At 44.1% G+C, this 18,789-nt stretch overlaps 1 protein-coding gene and 1 pseudogene across 1 annotated transcript in view; one reads left to right on the top strand and one right to left on the bottom strand.

The window, feature by feature from the left end:
* Window positions 1–15,425, bottom strand: part of LOC117885393 (olfactory receptor 4D1-like) — a 41,156-nt gene extending 25,731 nt beyond the window's left edge. The window contains exons 1-2 of the mRNA XM_034786705.1: window positions 15,406–15,425; window positions 10,338–10,618 (exon numbers count right to left, since the gene is read on the bottom strand). Coding sequence (XP_034642596.1) covers window positions 10,338–10,618; window positions 15,406–15,425 — 301 coding nt within the window. The remainder of the gene's footprint in view (window positions 1–10,337; window positions 10,619–15,405) is intronic.
* On the top strand, window positions 5,029–5,959 carry LOC117885860 (annotated as a pseudogene).
* Window positions 15,426–18,789: the final 3,364 nt, after the last annotated feature.

Below are 18,789 nucleotides of genomic sequence, written 5' to 3'. Positions count from 1 at the left end.
GCAAGTGATCTACACCACTCCAGAAAGACACACTCTGGCTTTGGATGTAAACTGGCATAGAAATGTATATCAACAATGAACACCACCTTTTCCAGATACAATCTACATCAAGGCTGTACACTACAATTAAATGTACTTCACCAAAGAACAAGATGCTGACTTTTTTTTCCATCTATAACTGCATCATCCTTGAAAACACACCAGAAGCTCTGGGGAAATCTTCTCAAGAGCCATTTTTAAAGTACATGTACTTAAGTTCTCCTTCAAGTTCCCCATTGTTAGTAATAAAGAGCCAGCACCATTTATTTATTTGAGCTAGTAGGTGAGATATATTTCACGTATTGCTATAGCTATTATAATGGATCTGATTGTTCAATCTTTCATGCATGTTTGAATTCTATCTATCTATCTGTCTATCTATCTATCTATCTATTTTCCCATTTCTGTATTTTCCTTTCTGTCTCTTTCTCTTTCTCTCTGTGTGACCATTTGTGTCTCTATTGGAATGTTCATAACTTTCAGGTGTTGTGGAAATCAGAATCTGTAGTCTTTTAAAAAACTACCATGCCTTTCACGGGCACATACATCTCTTTCATGTAACCATCAGATAATGTAATCTTTCTGCTTTTGCTATGCTGAAAATTAATGGATTCCAGTATCAAATGGACTCAGGAATCTTAAAATGTAAAGTGTGAAATATAAGGAATATAATGATTCGAAATGTTATTAATTAAAATAAGTTATTGTTATCTATCACTCACCAAATTATTCTCTCTCCATCTATATTTGGGTCTCTTTCTTTATCTATCAATCTAACTCTTTGCCTGTCTGTTGAATTAGTTGAAAATTATGGTTGTTGGGAACGATAGAATTTGGCTCTTCAGAAGAGAGGTGTTATAACGTGTCATGCATTGGATGGCCCAGACATTTCATACTTCAGCACTATCTTTAGGGTATTATTTTTTCTCTTTGAACAACTGACTGATTTCCAACATTGTGTTGTCTTTCTAATTCAGCTAAGCTGAAAGTTGATGGTGGATACCAATGTAAAGAGGACTGCGATACTTTGCGTGGTAGAATTGTGGGAATTTAAACAAAATAAGAATGAAGCCTAGGGTGAGTCTTTATTTTGCTAATAATTATCATTATCATCTCTCTCTTTCTCCCTCTCTCTCTCTTCCTCGGTGTGGAAGCCTCTCTCAGTCTCCTTCTCTATCTGTCTAACCATATTATTATACTCAGTGCTTACAATGAGGTTGTGGAGATCAGAACTTGGCCATTTATTCCACAATACTACCATGTTTCTGAATACACTGAAGTCTCTCTCCCATAGGAAATTTTTGTTAGAATATTGAACTTTTTTTCTGAATGGACAGCTGAGTTGGAAAAAAAAAGACAAAAGGTACTTTGCATGAAATCTGGAAATGTGTAGCCACTAAGTAAATGAAGACTAGAGCATTTCTATATGTTCTTCCACTTTGAGAAAATTATCTATTTAGTGTTGTCATATTACTGTGCTCCTGACTGTACTATTAAACTTACAGTCCACAAAGACTAACATCCTTTATTTATCACTTGGATAGGTACTCTACGGTCCATGAAAGGACAAGCTGTTTCCAAAATCCTGGCTTTAGCCTTGGCTAAGGGAAAGACTCATATCCAAGTGTGACAGCAAAGATGAGGAATCAGGAATTTGCCTGTGCTCTCCTTCAGGTACTCAGAAGTGTGTGTGATTGGCCTATAGAGGATTCCTGAGCTCCATTCCAAGCTGCAAAAGAGGAGTGGGCTCTAGGGTTTAGAGGTTCATGGGGCTCCTGGGTAAAGCTGGGTGAATTTTTTTGGACAAAGAGTTTATTTGTTGAGAAAGGACTTTTCAGTCAGCCAGAAGAGGAGGAGTACCCTTTAAGATTTTTAGACTCCTTTCCAGACAAGTATCAGAGGTGTAGCTATGTTAGTCTGGATCTGTAAAACGCAACAGAGAGTCCTGTGGCACCTATAAGACTAATAGATGTATTGGAGCATAAGCTTTCGTGGGTGAATGCCCACTTCGTCAGACGTGTGTAATGGAAATTTCCAGAGCAAGGTATAAATATGCAGGCAAAAATCAGTCTGGAGATAACGAGGTTAGTTCAATCAGGGAGGGTGAGGTCCTCTGCTAGCAGTTGAGGTGTGAACACCAAGGGAGGAGAAGCTGCTTTTGTAGTCGGCTAGCCATTCACAGTCTTTGTTTAATCCTGATCTGATGGTGTCAAATTTGCAAAGGAACTGAAGCTCAGCAGTTTCTCTTTGGATTCTGGTCCTGAAGTTTTTTTTGCTGTAAGATGGCTACCTTTACATCTGCTATTGTGTGGCTACGGAGGTTGAAGTGTTCTCCTACAGGTTTTTGTATATTGTCATTCCTGATATCTGACTTTTGTCCATTTATCCTTTTATGTAGCGACTGTCCTGTTTAGCCAATGTACATAGCAGAGGGGCATTGCTGGTACATGATAACATATATAACATTGGTGGACGAGCAGGTGAATGAACTGGTGATGTTGTAGCTGATCTGGTTAGGTCCTGTGATGGTGTTGCTGGTGTAGATATGTGGGCAGAGTTGGCATCGAGGTTTGTTGCATGGATTGATTCCTGAGTTAGAGTTGTTATGGTGCGGTGTATGGTTGCTGGTGAGAATATGCTTAAGGTTGTCTGTGGGCGAGGACTAGCCTGCCTCCCAAGGTCTGTGAAAGTGAGGGATCATTGTCCAGGACGGGTTGTAAATCACTGATGATGCATTGGAGAGGTTTAAGCTGAGGACTGTAGGTGATGACCAGTGGAGTTCTGTTGGTTTCCTTCTTGGGCTTGTCTTGTAGCAGGAGGCTTCTGAGTACACGTCTGGCTCTGTTGATTTGTTTCCTTATTTCTTTGTGCGGATATCGTAGTTTTGAGAATGCTTGGTGAAGATCTTGTAGGTGTTGGTCTCTGTCTGACGGGTTGAAGCAGATATGGTTGTACCTAGCGCTTGGCTGTAGACAATGGATCGTGTGGTGTGTCCGGGATGGAAGCTGGAGGCATGAAGGTAGGCATAGCGATCGGTGGGTTTTTGGTATACGGTGGTGTTAACATGACCATCACTTGTTTGTACTGTGGTGTCTAGGAAGTGGACCTCCCATGTAGATTGGTCCAGGCTAAGGTTGATGGTGGGGTGAAAGCTGTGGTGGAATTCTTCCAGAGTCTCCTTCCCATGGGTCCAGATGATGAAGATATCATCCATGTAGCGTAGGTAGAGAAGGGGTGTGAGTGGACGAGAGTTGAGGAAGAGTTGTTCCAGGTCAACCATAAAAAGGTTGGCATATTGTGGGGCCATGCGGGTGCCCATGGCGGTGCCACTGGTCTGGAGGTATATATTGTCACCAAATTTGAAATAATTGTGCATGAGGATAAAGTCACAGAGCTCAACAACAATTTGTGCTGTGTCATCATCAGGGATACTGTTCCTGACAGCTTGTATTCCATCTGTGTGTGGGATGTTTGTGTAGAGAGCCATGGTGAGATATCCATGGTGGCTAGGATGGTGTTTTCTGGGAGATCACCAATGCATTGTAGTTTTCTCAGGAAATCAGTGGTGTCACGGAGATAGCTAGGAGTGCTGGTGGCATAGGGTCTGAGCAGAGAGTCCATATATCCAGATAGTCCTTCAGTGAGTGCGCCAATTCCAGAGATGATGGGGCATCCAGGATTTCCAGGTTCGTGGATCTTTGGTAGTAGATAGAATAACCCCGGTCGGGATTCTAAGAGTATGTTGATTTGTTCCTGTGTTAGTGTAGGGAGTGTCCTCAGAAGATGGTGCAGTTTCGTAGTATATTTCTCAGTGGGATCTGAGGAAAGTGGCCTGTAGAATTTGGTATTGGACAGTTGTCTGGCAGCCTCCTTCTGGTAGTCAGACCTGTTCATGATGACAACAGCCCCTCCTTTATCAGCCTCTTTGATTATAATGTCAGGGTTGTTTCTGAGGCTGTGGATGGCCATGCGTTCTGCACGACTTAGGTTATGAGGCAAGCAATGTTGTTTTTCCACAATTTCTGCCTGTGCACGTCGGCTGAAGCATTCTATGTATAGGTCCAGACTGTCATTTCAGCCCTCAGGAGGAATCCATATGGAGTTCTTCTTCCTGTGTTGTTGGTGGGAGGGTATCTGTGTATCAGTGCGCTGTTCAGTGTTATCTTGAAAGTATTCTTTGAGTCGGAGGCAGCGAAAGTAGGCTTCCAGATCACCTCAGAACTGTATCATGTTCATGGGGGTGCTGGGGCAAAAAGAGAGTCCCCGAGATAGGACAGATTCTTCTGCTAGGTTGAGCGTGTAGCTGGATAAATTGATGATATTGCTGGGTGAGTTAGGGGTACCACTGTTGTGGCTCCATGTGGCAGGTAGGATTTTAGACACTTACCTTCCTTTTTCCTTTGTAGAGAGGTGAAGTGTGTAATATAGATCTCCTGTCTTATTTTAGTAAAGTCCATTTGTGTGGAGGGTTGGTTATTTATGAAAATCTCCAGGTTGGAGAGCTCTTTTTTGATGTTTTCCTGTTTGCTGTATAGGATGCTGATCAGGTAGTTCCTCAGTTTCTTTGATAATGTATGGCATAAACTCTCCCCGTGGTCTGTGCAGTATGTAGATAGCAATGGATTTTTCACCTTCAGTCCATTTAGTACGATGTCCATCTGTTTGCATTTGGAAAGGAAGATGATATGTCCAGACACTCAGCTGGGACGTATCAGTGTGAATGTCTCTTCTAAAGCAGGGATTTGAACCACAATCATCCCCCCTTTTTCTAGTTAAGCACCCAAACCACAGGGCTATAAGCCAGTCTGGGTGGGCACTTTTCTCATTTGGGTTCAGGCAGGGAGTGTGGTTCAATGATTAGAGCAGTGGGTAGTAGGAGTGAGGTGCAACCTTGAAATAGAGTGTGTTCTGGCAATGAGACACCCTGGGTCTGTTTTGAGCACCGGGAGGGAAGCAGTTTCTGGAGGTTAATGAGGTGAAGAGGTGGCCATGGAAAATCAAACCACACCAACTAAATTCATCCTCTTGGGATTTTCCAAACTCCCGGTCTTGCGTTTCCTCCTCTTGGACATCATCTCCATCATCTACATTTTTACCCTGCCCGGGAACATGCTCACCCTCCTCCTTTCCTTGGTGGAGCCATGTCTCCGAACTCCCATGTACCTCTTCCTGGGGAATCTCTCCCTCCTAGACATCTTCCAGACCACCACCACCATCGCCCAGATGCTGCAGCACCTTCTTTCAGGCAGCAGCAGCCTCTCCTATACAAGCTGCATGGCACAGCTCTACTTCTTCCTCTTATTTGTGGGGGCAGAGGGATATCTCCTGGCCACCCATGGCATATGACCGCTATGTGGCCATATGCAACCCACTGCGCTACACAGTGCTCATGAGTAGCAAGCTTTGTTCCACATTAGTGGCTGCCTCTTGGCTCACTGGCTCTCTCAATGCAGCTGTTCACACAGTCCTCACAATCCCCCTGTTCTTCTGCGGTGTCAACAGACTCAGCTACTTCTACTGTGACATCCCACCCCTGCTGGCTCTGTCCTGTGGAGATGTCTCCCTCAGTGTCACCATGACAGTGGTCACCAGCCTCTTCTTGGGGTGGGATCCTTCCTTGTGTATCATCCTTTCATATGTGCACATTGTGTTCAGGATACTGAAGATGCAATCGTCCCAGGGGAGGATAAAGGCCTTCTCTACCTGTTCATCGCACCTCACGGTAGTTCTGCTTTACTATGGCAGCTGAATCTTCACCTACATCAGACCTATCTCCAGCTACTCTCTGGACAAGGACAGGCTGATCTCCCTGCTGTACAGCTTCATCACCCCTATGTTAAATCCAATCATCTACACCCTGAGGAACAAGGATGTGAAGGGGGCTATGAAAAAGGTCTTTGGTAGGAAAATGTTTTTCTAAGGGAGTCAACATTACTGGCATCTACCCCCAATGCTGGGAAAGGAGTGGGATGTAGTGAATTAGAACATATGGGAACTGGTAGTCAAGACTCAGCCCACATTCTATCCCCTTCCTGAGTAGAGAGTAGTGTCTAGGGGGTTAAAAAATAGGAACACTGGGCAGGAATCCTAAGTTCTGTTCCTAGCTCAAGGAGGGGAGTGAGGTCTAGTGATTGAAGTAGGGGCTGCTTGGAGTCAGAACTTATAGGTTGTAGTCAATGACTGTTGAAGGGGAATGAGGCTGAAGGGTAAAGGTAAGGGGGCAGGTTTTCTGAATTCTATTAGGAGAGAGGGTCTAGTGGTTAGAGCAGAGGACTGGTAGCCTAAGGACTGATGAGTTCTATTCTTAGTTCTGCTAGTAATGCATTGTGTAACATTAGGAAAATATTTATGCTTTATTTTCCCCATTGGGAAACTAAAGCTAATGATACTTACTCACTGCTATAAAGAGCTTTGATATTTACAGATGAAAGCTTTTATATTGGTGGATAGCATTGTTATTAAAAATGGAGGTCAATCACTAGGCAAGTTTGAGAGAGAACTCAAACATACACCATTACAGTTAAATTAAATATTAATTATATAACCCTTAATGGCAGGCAGTGTGTGGCCTTGAACATATATATTGGCCATGACGGTGGAATCTGCTTGGCACAACGAGTGGTCAAGGACAACAGTCAGTAATCACTCTTTTGTCACTGACCCAACCATCTATCCACCAGGTTTTGATCTCCCAAGGCACCTATGGTCATCTCTGAACCAGTTTTGAACAGGACAGGGCAAGTGTGTGTCCAATCTCTTCAATTACGGTCAACTTCAGTCTATGTCACTTATCTTTATCTAGTGCCCACTGACATATTTCGATGGCAGGCTACTGGTTCTCTACCTGGCTGACGATGACAACATTAAATGGCTGGGCACATTTTGCATACACAGATGAACATATACTTTTAACTACAGCCTTGAAACTGCATAATAATGATGAGTGAGTGAAACATTACTTATCACCTACTTCCATGAAGGGATGAGGCTTGGATTTTCATAAGAAGCTAAAGGATTTAGTTGCCCATCTTCCACTGAATTTCCTCATTGCCAAACTCATCCATTTCATCCTCACCCATAACAATTTTACATTCAACAACATTTGTCCAAACCAGGTGAATGGCCTTGGGTACTAGGATGGTACAGTATGTCACCCTCTTCATAAGCCATGTTGAATAAAAATTTCTAGACAAGTGCATCACAAAATCAATGATATACCTGAGATACATTGATATTTTCATCTTCTGGACAGATGGCTCAAACTTCCTCATAGATTCCAGCACAAAAAACACCACCTGTTCCTTAAAATGTGATATACCACATCCAGTGTAATAACAGCAATGTGGGTGAAATCAGACAATCTCTATGTTCTCAGATGTACTCACACAGAAAAATGATAGAAGACAAAAACACCCTATCACTTATGGGTGAACACTTTTCACAGATAGGTCAGACATAAAGTGACCAATCAGTCCTCATCCTCATAGGAAACCTGTACAGCACTTTCAAAAGATGAGCTTGGGAGATTAAATTCATCACTCTGCTAGATACCAAAAAACATGGACTGGACAGAGACACTGGATTTAATGGCATATTCCAACAATTTGTAACCCATTAACCCTCTCTTTTTGTCCTATGACTGCATAGGTGTTAACAGGCCACTCCGCCTTGAATGGTCTCTTAGAATATGTGCTAACTACTTATGCTAAACAATCTGTTCCACCTTGCATTTATCTGTGATGCTCAGAGTACCTTTCCCAGATGTGAAGAAGAGGTCTATATAATTTTGAAAGCTTGTCTCTCTCTCACCAAGAGAAGTTGGTCCAATAAAAAGTATTGCCTCAGCCAACCTGTCTTTCTAAACAGGTTTCTGCCAGACAAAGCATATATATTCACCTACCTGCTTTGGTTCACAAATAATTAAACATTGTAAACTAACACAATTGGAGCCCTGTTTGCATACATAACCACCTTGAAGTCATGAAGATAAGAAGTCATCACCCCAGGAATAAACCCTGGGGACTGAAAATATGTTTTGGGAGATACAAGGAAAAGGCAGAAGGACACCTCTGTATCCTGCACCTGAGGAAATAATCAGCCAGTGCAATTACATTCTTTAAAATAGGATCCCAACCTTCTCACAGTTGGAAGCACTGTAAGGGACATTTAGGTGAGATAAGACTGTTAACAGTTTAAGTCTCTAAAAAAGTATGTGTGGATTTTGTTTTATATCTTATCTCCCTGATTCCATTATTATCCTTGCTCTCTGTCTCTTACATTTTAGCCTTTGATAAGAACATAAGAATGGCCATACTTGGTCAGATCACAGGTCTATCTAGCCCAGTATCTTGTCTTCTGACAGTGGCCAATGCCAGGTGCCCCAAAGGGAATGAACAGAACAGGTAATCATCAAGTGATCCCTCCCCTGTCGCCCATTCCCAGCTTCTGGCATTCAGAGGCAAGAGACAGCTAATAAACTTATGGTTGTTTCCACTGCAAATATATCTGAGTGCTGTGATGTGATACAGGAGCTGATACTGTAACATAAAACATACTGGTGTGTGCACTGTCCACTTGGGGATAGCTGACCTGGTATTTCTGTACAGGGTCTGGGATTCACAGGGGAACACTTCAAAGAGGCTCTAGGACTGGATTGCACCTGTTGTTAACCTGCAAAGCAAAGTGAAGGCTAGCCACACCAAAGAGAGGCCCTCCTAAGAAGCACCAGGCACAAGTTCATGTACCAGACAGTGAACTTGCAAGCAGGCATTTTGCTTTCTGTCATTGTCTGACTTTTGATCATAACCTGATTTATGCTAATTTTGCTTTTGTGCCACAGGGCCTGTCTTTTGCTGACTTTTAGTTCTGACCTCAAGTCTTGTACCAGGACCCATGCTTCAGGTTCTTTCTTTCTACTACAGTCCTCACTCCCTCCAATGTGAGCTAGCCTGAGGTGTCTCCTGATAATACACTGCAGCTAAGAGGGGGTCAACAAGCATGTGGACAAGGGGGATCCAGTGGATATAGTGTATTTAGATTTTCAGAAAGCTTTAGACAAGATCCCTCACCAAAGGCTATTAAGCAAAGTAAGCTGTCATGGGATAAGAGGGAAGGTCTTCTCATGGAGTGGTTGAACGATAGGAAATAAAATGTAGGAATAAATGGTCAGTTTTCAGAATGAAGAGAGGTAAATAGTGGTGTCCCCAGGGGTCTGTACTGGGCCCAGTCCTATTCAACATATTCATAAATGATCTGGAAAAGGGGGTAAATAGTGAGATGGCAAAATTTGCAAATGATTCAAAATTACTCAAGATAGTTAAGTCCCAGGCAGACTGTGATGAACTATAAAAAGATCTCTCAAATCTGGGTGACTGGACAACAAAATGCCAGATGAAATTCAATGTTGATAAATGCAAAGTAATTCACATTGGAAAACATAAAATGATGGGGTCTAAATTAGCTGTTACCACTCAAAAAAGAGATCTTGAAGTCAGTGTGGATAGTTCTCTGAAAACATCCATTGAATGTGCAGTGGCAGTCAAAAAAGCAAACAGAATGTTGTGAATTATTAAGAAAGGGATAGATAATAAGACAGAAAATATCATATTGCCTCTATATAAATTCATGGTATGCCTACGTCTTGAATACTGCATGCAGATGTGATTGCCCCATCTCAAAAAAGATATACTGGAATTGGAAAATGTTCAGAAAAGGACAACAAAATTATTAGAGGTATGGAGCATCTGCCATATGAGGAGAGATTAATAAGATTGGGACTTTTCAGCTTGAAAAAAAGACGGCTAAGGAGGGATATGATAGAAGTCTATAAAATCATGACTGGTGTGGAGAAAGTAAATAAGGAAGTGTTATTTACTTCTTCCCATAACACAAGAAGTAGGGATCACCAAATGAAATTAATAGGCAGCAGGTTTAAAACAAACACAAGGAAATATTTTTCACACAACACACAGTCAATCTGTGGATCTTCTTGCCAGAGGATGTTGTGAATGTCAAGACTATAACAGGGTTAAAAAAATAACTAGATAAATTCATGGAGAATAAATCCATCAATGGCTATTAGCCAGGGTGGGCAGGGATGGTGTCCCTAGCCTCTGTTTGCCAGAAGCTGGGAATGAGCGACAGGAAAAGGATCACTTGATGATTACCTGTTCTGTTCATTCCCTCTGGGGCAGCTAACATTGGCCACTGTTGGAAGACAGGATATTGGGCTAGATAGACCTTTGGTCTGACCCAGTATGGCCGTCCTTATGTTATGTTCTCACAGATGGCATTGTAACGGTCATAAGCCATGACTTTGAGCAGAAAGCAATCAGTGGCCAACAAAGACACAAAGAAATACAGCTGTGCCATGCAGCCACCAGATAAGATCTTTCTGCTTTCAGCAATGAAGTTGGACAACATCTTGGGCACAGTGCAAGAGGTGTAGCAGATGTCCACCAATGCCAGGTTGCTGAGGAAGAAGTACATAGGGGTGTGGAGTGGGGGGGGGTCAATAAATATTGCTACAATGATTGTGGAGTTACCCAACAGTGTTAACAGGTAGATGATTAAAAACAGCCTGAAGGCAAGGATCTAGTGCTCCTGGAGGTTGGAAAGTCCCAGTAAAACAAATTCAGTCACTGTGCTTTTGTTGTTCATCTCTTGTGCAATAAACTTGACTTTTGGCAAACCAGTGATTAGGAAATCTAGTATATTGTCTCCTTTTCTCATTTTCTTCATCTTTCATCCTCTTTTCCTTTTTCCAATCATAGAATATCAGGGTTAGAAGGGACCTCAGGAGGTCATCTAGTCCAACCCCCTGTTCAAAGCAGGACCAATTCCCAACTAAATCATCCCAGCCAGGGCTTTGTCAAGCTTGACCTTAAAAACCTCTAAGGAAGGATATTCCACCATCTTCTTAGGTAACCCATTCCAGTGCTAAAGGCTTTCTTCATCTCTTCCGCTTTCCATTCATTTTTGTCTCTCTTTCTTTTATTACGTATGTCCCAATTGTGAAGTGATTATCCTGTAGGGAAAATAGCAAGAAAAGCTAACAAAATATAAAAATGTCAGCATGCTTTCTTTTTGCTGTCTCTATCTGCCTGTCTGCCAATGTCTCTAGGGTTTTATATTGGTGTCCCTCACCATAGTATCACAGCTTCTCCAATCACTGGAAATGATTATTCTGTGTGGAAACAAATAAATTTCAGTGAGACTTGTTCTCACAGTGTTTTTAGAGGCTTCTGAAAATCTCATCTTTCAGTACTTAAATTTGGATTTGGGACTTTTAAGATCATACTTTTGAAAATGTTGTCCTTACTTATGGATTCTGCTGTACTTGACGATTAGTGGGGAGGTTTGAAAGTAAAATCAAAGTCTTACATCTATTTCACATAACCTACACTAAGGGTATGTCTACACTATGAGAGTAGTTCGATTTTACTTAAAGCGAATTTGTGGAACCAATATTACAAAGTTGAACATGTGTATACACACTAAGGACAGTAATTCGACTTGTGGGGGCAAGCATCGACATTGGAAGCGGTGCACTGTGGGCAGCTATCCCACAGTTCCCGCAGTCCCCGCTGCCCATTGGAATTCTGGGTCGAGCCCCCAACACCTGCTGGGGAAAAAATGTGTCGAGGGTGGTTTTGGGTAACTGTCGTCATTCAACTGTCACTCCCGCCCTCCCTCCCTGAAAGCGCCGGCGGGCAACAAGTTCGCGCACTTTTCTGGTGATTGACAGCGCGGATGCCACAGCACTGTGAGCATGGATCCTGCTGCGATCATCACTGCAGTTATGGCCATTGTCAACACCTCGCACCTTATCATCCACCTTTTTCAGAGGCAGATGCTGAGAAATCGGGCGAGGAGGATATGGCAGCGCGGTGAGGACATTAAGTCTGAGAGGGGCACAGACCTCTCACAAAGCATGGGACCCCGCGCCGTGAACATCATGGTGGCAATGGGTCATGTTGATGCTGTGGAATGGCGATTCTGGGCCCGGGAAACAAGCACGGACTGGTGGGACTGCATAGTGCTGCAGGTCTGGGATGATTCACAGTGGCTGCGAAACTTTCGGATGCGTAAGGGAACTTTCCTGGAACTTTGTGAGATGCTGTCCCCTGCCCTGAAGCACAAGAACACTCGGATGCGAGCAGCCCTGACTGTCCAGAAGCGAGTGGCCATAGCCCTCTGGAAGCTTGCAACGCCAGACAGCTACCGGTCAATCGCGAACCAATTTGGAGTGGGCAAATCTACCATGGGGGTTGCTGTGATGCAAGTAGCCAACACAATCGTTGAGCTACTGCTCTCAAAGGTAGTGACCCTGGGAAATGTGCAGATGGTCATAGATGGCTTCGCTGCGATGGGATTCCCAAACTGCGGTGGGGCTATAGATGGAACTCACATCCCTATCCTGAGACCGGCCCACCAGGCCAGCCAGTATATTAACCGAAAGGGCTACTTTTCAATGGTGCTGCAAGCACAGGTGGACCATAGGGGACGTTTACCAACATCAACGTCGGATGGCCGGGCAAGGTTCATGATGCTCGTGTTTTCAGGAACTCTGGTCTGTTTAGATGGCTGCAGTAAGGTATTTACTTCCCGGACCACAAAATAAATGTTGGGAATGTGGAGATGCCTATAGTGATCCTCGGGGACCCAGCCTACCCGCTAATGCCCTGGCTCATGAAGCCCTATACAGGCGCCCTGGACAGTGAAAAAGAACTCTTCAACTACTGGCTGAGCACGTGCAGAATGGTGGTGGAGTGTGCTTTTGGATGTCTGAAGGAGAGATGGAGAAGCTTACTGACTCGCTCTGATCTCAGCGAAACCAATATCCCCATTGTTATTGCAGCTTGCTGTGTGCTCCACAATCTCTGTGAGAGCAAGGGGGAGACATTTATGGTGGGGTGGGAGGTTGAGGCAAATCGCCTGGCTGCTGATTACGCCCAGCCAGACAGCCGGGTGATTAGAAGAGCCCAGCGGGACGCACTGTGCATCCAGGAAGCTTTGAAAGCTAGGTTCCAGAGTGAGCAGGGTAACCTGTGACTATTAAGTTTGTTTAAACAGAAGCTGAACCTGCCCCCGTTTCTTTACCCATTTAATGTTGACTATCATCTCCAGTTATCAATCCCCTTCCCCCTTCCAACACACCTTTAAAAATAAAATAAATGAAACTTTGCTCATTAACACTGTTTTCTTTATTAAGGATTTCGTGGTAAAGTGTTGAAACTGGGACACAGACTGTGGTGGGGAGCGGGTGCAGTGATGGAAAGGACGCTTCTAAACTCAAGGAATGACAGGCTCCTGCTCCTAGAGCGGCCCACAGTGGTGGACTGGTTGTTTCAATGGAGCCTGTCACCCCTCCTTTTCGGGACTCTGTGTGTGGGGGCTATGTGACTTTGTGGCGGGGGAGGGCGGTTACAGATCACCTGCTGCGTGGCTCCAGGGTAAGGACCCCTGCATAAGTTCTGTAACTGCCCTCCCCCTCCACAAACTCACATAGCCCCCCGCCCCAAGACATGAAAACCACCTCCCAGACTGACCAGGGTGCCTAGTGACTGCAAAAAGAACAGGAGTACTTGTGGCACCTTAGAGACTAACAAATTTGTTCTTTTTGCGGATACAGACTAACACGGCTGCTACTCTGAAACTAGTGACTGCAGTGTGTGTGTGACCTTTTGCTGAACCTGCCCCCGTGTCTGTACCCTGCTAAAGGTGACTGTCCTCTCCAATTACCAACCCCCTTCCCCTCCCTTCAAACACACTCTCCTCTAAAAGTACATGACGGAAACAGTAATTAACAGAACCGTATTTTTTATTAACAACTACACAGTTAGGGGATGAAACTGGGATGGGGGCTTGGGTGAGGTGCTTCTGGAGTAAAGGAAAGGACTTATAAAATCTTTGAGAATGAGAGCCTTCTGGTACTTGAGCAGTCTGCAGGGATGGAGTGACTGTTTTCTCGGCTTCTGCCGCCCCTCCTTCTTGGGACTTTGGGTGGCGGGGGGGATGGGACTTTGTGGCGGCGGAAGGTGGTTAGAGATAGAATGCAGCGGGGCTCTGTCCTCCTGCCTCCAGTCCTGCAGAACATCTACAAGGCACCGGAGCATGTCCGTTTGCTCCCTCATTAGTCCAAGCAGCATTTGAGTTGCCTGCTGGTCTTCCTGCCGCCACCTGTCCTCCAGTTCGCTGTGTGATCGCTGGTATTGTGACATGTTCTCCCTCCACTGGGTCTGCTGGGCCGCCTCAGCTCGGGAGCAGCCCATAAGTTCTGAGAACATCTTGTCCCATGTCCTTCTCTTTCATCGCCTGATCTGCGCCAGCCTCTGGGAGGGTGATGCCGGGGTAGCTCAGGAGACACTTGCAGCTGTGGGATGGGAAAAAGGGAGTGAATTCCTCACAAAGATACAGTTTTGCGAACAATGAATATAGTCTTTCTCTGTGAACAAGACCAAGCACAGTACCTATCAGATACGCCCTCAGTACAAGGTCAAATTTTCGGCCCTCCCATTGAGTGCCTGGGATCTTGCTGTACAGATCACACAAGTGGGGCCAGACAATGGAATTCAGCTAGCAGGCGGACATGGTAAGCTGTAGACTTTTGGCTGCTTAAAGCTTAATTTATAGCAGTGCCCTCCTTTCACGTTCCAAGCAATGCTCCTAGCGTTGGCCAGTTCCTGCTGCTGGCAATCCAGCCAGTATGAACTCTATCCCATCCCACCCCCCTCGCGGCTGTCCCCAGGAAAGATCCCTGCATGCTGCCCCTGTCCCGCCTCCACCGTGTGGCTGTAAACTGCCGGTTATAGTTATGTAAAAGAACAAGCAATCAGTCCCAATACTAACATTCCCCTAATTCAAAGCTGATCACCATGAGTGATATCACTCTGATGAGGATTTCGGAGATAGAGAAAGACCGCATGCTGCGTGAATGCCAGCAAACACCAAGGCCGTATGCTGCCATGCTTTGCGAGGCAATGATCCCGGAGTACTTGCTGCTAGCCTGGCGCGGAAAAGTTTCCTACCATGGAGGACGCAATAAGGCCGCTCTCCCCGGGAACCTGATGCAAAGGCTTTCACAATACCTCCAGGAGAGCTTCGTGGAGATGTCCCAGGAGGATTTCTGCTCTATCCCTGGACATATTGACAGAATTTTCCAGTAGCTGCACTGGCAAGGACTAAAAACTAAAGCGCCTAGGGCAAACTAATCATGAAAAACCGGACATGTTGACAAACTTTTCCAGTAGCTGCACTGGCAAGGACTAAAAACTAAAGTGCCTAGGGCAAACTAATCATGAAAAACCCATTGTTAAGATACCATTCCTATTCTGTTCAAAATAAATGTTTAAAACACTTACCTACTGATCCATCTCCTGATTCATGGTCCGGGTTACTGCCTTGGGAGGGTTGATAGGGGATCTCCATGAGGGTGATGAAGAGATCCTGGCTGTCAGGGAAATCAGCGTTGAAAGCTCTGTTGACTACCTCGACCTCCTCATCTCCTTCCTCATCTTCCCCGTCCGTGAACATCTCCGAGGAAGCGGCCGTTGACAATACCCCATCGTCAGAGTCCACGGACAGTGGTGGGGTAGTGGTGGCGGCCGTACCTAGAATGGAATGCAGTGCCTCGTAGAAATGACATGTCTGGGGCTGGGATCCGGAGCATCCGTTTGACTCTTTGGTCTTCTGGTACCCTTGTCTCAGCTCCTTGATTTTCACACAGCACTGTGTTGCATCCCGGCTGTATCCTCTCACCATCATGGCTTTTGAGATCTTCTTGTAGATCTTCGCATTCCATTTTTTCGATCGCAGCTCCAAAAGCACGGACTCATTGCCCCACACAGTGATCAGATCCAAGACTTCCCGATCAGTCCATGCTGGGGCCCTCTTTCTATTCTGCGATTGCATGGTCACCTCTGCTGGAGAGCTCTGCGTCGTTGCCAGTGCTGCTGAGCTCACCACGATGTCCAAACAGGAAATAAGATTCAAACTGCCCAGACTGGAAAAGGAATTCAAATTTTCCTGGGGCTTTTCCTGTGTGGCTGGTGGCTGGTCAGAGCATCTGAGCTCGGACTGCTGTCCAGAGCGTCAACAGAGTGATGCACTGTGGGATAGCTCCTTCTATTAGCGTCGAATTCCATCCACACCTACCCTAATTCGACATGGCCATGTCGAATTTAGCGCTACTCCCCTCATCGGGGAGGAGTATAGAAATCGATTTAAAGAGACATCTATGTCGAAATAAATAGCTTCATTGTGTGGACAGGTGCAGGGTTAAATCGAGTTAACGCTGCTAAATTCGATATAACCTCCTAGTGTGGACCAGGCCTAAGGCAACGTTACCCCTTGGACAAGTAGCAATAACTTTTCTTGATCTCAGCAAGAGTTACATTTGTTTAGCCCACGGATGATGTTAGCCCTGTTATTACCACTGTCAAATAAGGGCTTTTTGTTATTTGTTTGTTTTCTTCATCTAAAAACTCTCTCTAGCTAAAGGAAAGGAAACTGGGATGTGATCAAAATGGAAGCCTTGTTTAATACTCTACATTTCAAAAGTGTTAACTGTTTCCTTCTTTTCTGAGTTTTAATACAATGTTATAAAGATGCTTAATGGTGTGTTTGCCATGTCACTAAGCAGGCTGAGGTCTCTGTGTACCAACCCCCACACTTGTTTAACACTGTTTAATGTTGGACAGTGACAGAGTAATGTTAACACCTTTGACTCTTTGGGGTCATATATTCCAACTAAATGAATACAATGGAGCCCATTGTGCTAGGTGCTGTACAAACACAGAACCAAAAGGCAGTTCATGCCCCGAAGAGCTTACAATCTAAGTGTAAGATGAGAAACAGAAGGTGAATAGAACAGACAGACCAGAAACTGTCTGTGTGGTATCTACAACATCTCTCTGGGTTATTACACTGTGCCCAGCATTTGTGACTAGTGTCTCCTTAATAGTTATTTATTCCTTCATGAAGTTCTAAACATTCTTGTTATTCCCTTTAACACCTTTGGCCCTTATTCACACACTGTGCTTTTTCAGTTGCCTTCTTTGTCCTCTCATAGGCTCCATGTACATGTGGAGAGCCAACGGTTAGACATTTTTGAAAAGTCACATTTCCCAGTGTAACCATGCCTTAGTGGGTCATAACTGAGGATGCCAAATTCAGGACGAACTGCTGAGAAATAGGGCAAACACAACCCAAAACTGGTGGCTATTTTTTTATAAGATGTACCAAAGCAGCCACAAAAGTAAACTCCCATTTCACCACTCCAGCTAACAAGAAAGCATAAAGGCAGTTTCCTTAGGCATTCCAAATCTTATATCACCACCAAAAACACTGGATTCAGTGATGAGTGGTTCTTTATGACCAATCTCATCAAATAATAAGTTCTTCTGATCCCAAAGGACCAGCCACACACCCAGGTCAACATGTAACTCAGATCTTACCTAAAAATCATGCTGATACCAATCCTTTAGTATCTATAATCTAAAGGTTTATTCATAAAAAAGAAAGAAAGGTGAGAGTTAAAATTGGTTAAAGGAATCCATTACATACAGTAATGGCAAAGTTCTTGGTTCAGGCTTGTAGCAGTGATGGAGTAAACTGCTGCTTAAGTCAAGTCTCTGGAGTACACCCACAACTTGGATGGGTCATTCAGTCCATTGATCAGAGCTTCAGTTTGTAGCAAAGTTCCTCCAGCGGTAAGAAGCAGGATTGAAGACAAAATAGAGAAGATGCAGCTGCCTTTTATAGTCTTTTTTCATGTGGAGGGCATCCCATTATTCTTACTGTGGAAAATTACAGTAACAAGATGGAGTTGACTTGTTCATGCATTTTGCCTAGTCACAGCAGGACATTCCATTAAGTGTAGATGGGCATCTCCCATGGTCCATTGTCAGTAAAATGTTCTTTCGATGGGCAACTCAATTTGAACAGTCCCTCCAAGATGTGCTTGCTAGTTACTTTGTGGGCATTACTCCAGGAGCAAACATTTGAAATCCAAGTATAAAGACAATACTTATAACTTCACATACAAAAATGATACATGCACACAGATAGCATAATCATAACCAGCAAAACATAACCTTTTCATAGATGCCTCAGTTGACAACCTTTGTACAATATTTTCTGCAAATATATAACAGTGGTTGCAACAATGATATATAGGGTCATATTTTAATCAGATAACGCCAGTACCATTGCTCTATTTTTTACTGTTTATTAGTAACTTAATTTCTAGAGAAATAAACTCACACTTCATCTCACTAGAGCTGAATGGCATTTTTTGACTGAACCTTTTTTTCCCTCTTAAAATGCAGATTTGGGTTGACTGACAAAAATGGCTATTTTGGGTTGATTTTAGAAAAAAAAATTTGGGTAAATGTTTTTGGAAATGAGAGCTAGATTCACAAAACCAATTAGAAGGTTCTGCTGACCCTGTCTCATGGAACCAAGAGCTCAATGGTTAGCCCACTCTCTTGCAATATGAAAACCCAGGTTCAAATCTCCCCCCTCTTAAACAAGGATTTTGTCTCCTCCAATAAAGATGAATGTCCTGAGTCTCAAGGCTGGTCTTCACTACAGGGAGATCTATTCTGTTTAGTGAAGACCTGCTAAATTGATGGCAGAGTGCTCTGTGGTTGACCCCGGTACTCCACCTCTCTGAGAAGAGTAAGGCAAGTCAACTGAAGAGTGTCTCCCGTTGACACAGCACAGTGAAGACAGCAGGGTAAGTCAACC

This window comes from Trachemys scripta, chromosome 12 (genome assembly GCF_013100865.1).
Source record: "Trachemys scripta elegans isolate TJP31775 chromosome 12, CAS_Tse_1.0, whole genome shotgun sequence".
NCBI lineage: Eukaryota > Metazoa > Chordata > Testudines > Emydidae > Trachemys > Trachemys scripta.
This window is presented reverse-complemented; position numbering and strand designations above follow the sequence as displayed.